General features: G+C 45.3%; 1 protein-coding gene across 1 annotated transcript in view; it reads left to right on the top strand.

Moving 5' to 3' along the window:
- Positions 1-2,996, top strand: part of LOC116670886 (PH and SEC7 domain-containing protein 1) — a gene marked incomplete at its 5' end in the record, with an annotated part of 69,216 nt that overhangs the window by 61,936 nt on the left and 4,284 nt on the right. The window contains 2 exon segments of the mRNA XM_032501585.1: positions 1,996-2,140; positions 2,762-2,905. Coding sequence (XP_032357476.1) covers positions 1,996-2,140; positions 2,762-2,905 — 289 coding nt within the window.

Raw genomic sequence — 2,996 nt, 5'->3', positions numbered from 1 at the left:
CTTTAAATGCCCATCCCTATAGTGTGTTTACAGGTTACTGTAAATCTGTGGATACATGCAGCACATCTAATCCGATTTCTTCCTCACCACTGAGGGGGATTTCCCTCACAGCGTAAATGTGTCTGAATTTAACAAGTAGTCAAACATTCAGTGGGGGAAACCGACTTATTAAGACTAATGCTACTTTGTGTTAGTTCAGTTTGAGTCGGAGTTTGGATGGAATAATTTCAAGATCTGTATTTAGACGATCTGTCCTTTCATCCGCACAGTCCCCTGTGACTGCAGTCTTGTTAAAGGCCGATCAGAAGCCCGGTTACTCGTAACCAAGGGCAAGAACAGGGGAGAACAGGTTTCTCTGATCCTCTCTAACTTACCCCCAATTACAGTTACTCAAGACACTTTAAGACACTAGTGTTCTTCCAGCTTTGTGGCAGCAATTTGGGGAATATCCTCTCAATTCAATTCAATTTTATTTATAGTATCAATTCATAACAAGAGTTATCTCAAGACACTTTACAGATAGAGTAGGTCTAGACCACACTCCAAAATTTACAAGGACCCAACAGTTCTAGTAGTCTCCTCCAGAGCAAGCAACAGTGCGACAGTGGCGAGGAAAAACTTCCTTTTAGGCAGAAACCTTGGACAGGCCCAGGCTCTTGGTAGGCGGCGTCTGACGGGCCGGTTGGGGTTAGTGGAAATAACAAAAATAGAAAAAATAGTAGTTTCATCTCAACAATAACCCCTGTGTACAAAGCTTGCTCCATAAAGCAGCACGGTGGCCCAATGCTTAGCACTGTGGCCTCATAACAAGAAGGTACCGGGTTCATACTCTGGTCGTACCGGGCCTTTCTTTGCGGAGTTTGCATGTTCTCCCCTGGGTTCTCCGGGTACTCCTGGTGCTCCGGGTACTCCGGTTTCCCCCACCATTATAAACATGTTCCCCTCCCTCTCTACCAAGCTGAGGTGTGGTGAACATCTGGCGTCGTAAGGCTGCTGTGCATCACCCAGGTGGGTGCTACACATTGGTGGTGGTTACCCCCCCCCCCGAAGCGCTTCAAGTGTCTATGATAAAGCGCTAAATACATGGAATGAATTATTAGAACGAGATCTTTTTCCCCAGCTTGTGTGGAAGAACGAGGCTGGTCTGCACAGAGCTCTGACCTCAACCCCATCCAACACCCTAGGGATGGCAATCATGAGAGACCGGATGATCAGCCAACATCCGTGTTGAACCTTAATTAATGCTTTAATGTCTGAATGTGAGAAGATTTCTACAGTAGGTTCAAACATCTGCTGAAGCCAGAACATTAAGCATAAGATCTATACACATGTCTTTGTTCAACAACCACACACTGTATTGTCTTGCTGTCAAAACATTTGGCCATGTGGTGTAGCCGCGGCTGGCTAATCACAGCTGAGCACCCAACCTCAGCTGACAACACGCTGCGCCAGCTATGCATGAACACATGCACACGGATCAATGAAACATTCACATGTTGAACTGGATGTTAAGATGAAAGGTGGAGGTGTGCATGTGTGTGGTTTCAGGATCCAGGAAGTGGCACATGAGTGGCCACATGCTTCAGCCCCCAGGAGGACAGGCTCTGTGCTCCAGTTGCAGCTTGCATTTGTCCCAGATACTGTACCCCTCTCGGTGTCTCTCTCTGCTCTTTCTGTCTCTCTTCCTCTTTGTCTCTTTCTCTCTCTGTCTCTCCCTGGGGATTTAAGCAAGGCTGTCTGATTCAATCTGGTATTTCTCATGGACCCCTATTGGCTCTGTTAGTGTAAAACAGGCCCTTTTCTCTCATGCATTAATTGGCTCCAAAATAATGTCTTTGTCAGCAGCAAGTCTGCATTCTCCGATAATTATTCCCTTTGATGTTGCGAGCCGGCCGTGTGCTGGTGTGAGCATGGAGAGCAGCTGATAAGTGTGTGTTTGTACCTACTGTTTTAGATCGGTTGGTAGATGCTTATTGTGTGCGTTATCCATCGTAGGAACGCAGAACAGATGCAGTCTTGGATCACACGGATCAACGTGGTGGCCGCCATGTTCTCAGCTCCTCCTTTCCCAGCAGCCATCGGCTCGCAGAAGAAGTTCAGCCGGCCGCTGTTGCCGGGGACGATGTCCAAGCTGTCTGAGGTATCTCAATGTGCACAGCTATTTCCAGTGATGGAGGAAATATTCTGATCTTTTGCTCAAGTAAAATACCAAATAGATCACATAAAAAACACATGAAAATGTTTCAGGAAAAGTATGTAATTATAATCAGGAAAATTAAGTTAAAGTATTAAAGTATAGGAATGTTCCCTGTGACTGTTATACTATTATACATATATTTATCAATTGATTGTTTGGTTTGTAAAACTAGTAAAAATAGTTTTCCGAATTTAGGAAGTAACTTACAGTAAGCTGTCAGATAAATATAGTGGAGTAAGCAGTACTTTCTTTTCCTCTCAGATACAGAAAGCGAAGTTAACAGTTAATTTGACATTTGAGCACCTGTTTTAGGAGAGATTTGCAAATGTGTGAAGCTGTCCTTTAAATCAAATCATCTGTGTGTGCGATTCAAAATAAACAGATGCAAAATGGACAAGAAAAGGTTTAAAATGACGCTAAAGCAGGCAATCTGCTGGGAAACTGAGGGAAAGTGGTCGTTGTATGTGTTGGGAAGTGGGAGTCAGTGCATCAGTAAATTAAAGAAGGTGGGTGTTTATTCTTTCCTTCTCCTCCCTGATGTCGGTGTTGACCTCGTGCTTACAGGAGGAGCAGATCAGAACACACGAATCTCGATTCAGAGCCCTCTCCCATGAGCTGTCTGAGCTGCGCTCCTACACTCCTGACCGCAAGGTCAAAGGTCGCGAGCTGGAAGAGCACCGGCAGCGAGACGAGTATCTGGACTTTGAGGTGAGCTGGAGAAATAAATAAATGGGAAAGGCACTGAAACCAGATGTTCAGGGCTAAGCCCAAACCGGGGGGGGGGGTTATAGTTTACAGC

The sequence above is a fragment of the Etheostoma spectabile genome, chromosome 21 (assembly GCF_008692095.1).
Source record: "Etheostoma spectabile isolate EspeVRDwgs_2016 chromosome 21, UIUC_Espe_1.0, whole genome shotgun sequence".
Taxonomy (NCBI): Eukaryota; Metazoa; Chordata; class Actinopteri; order Perciformes; family Percidae; genus Etheostoma; species Etheostoma spectabile.
The sequence above is the reverse complement of the archived record's forward strand: the minus strand, read 5'-3'. Positions and strand labels throughout refer to the sequence as shown.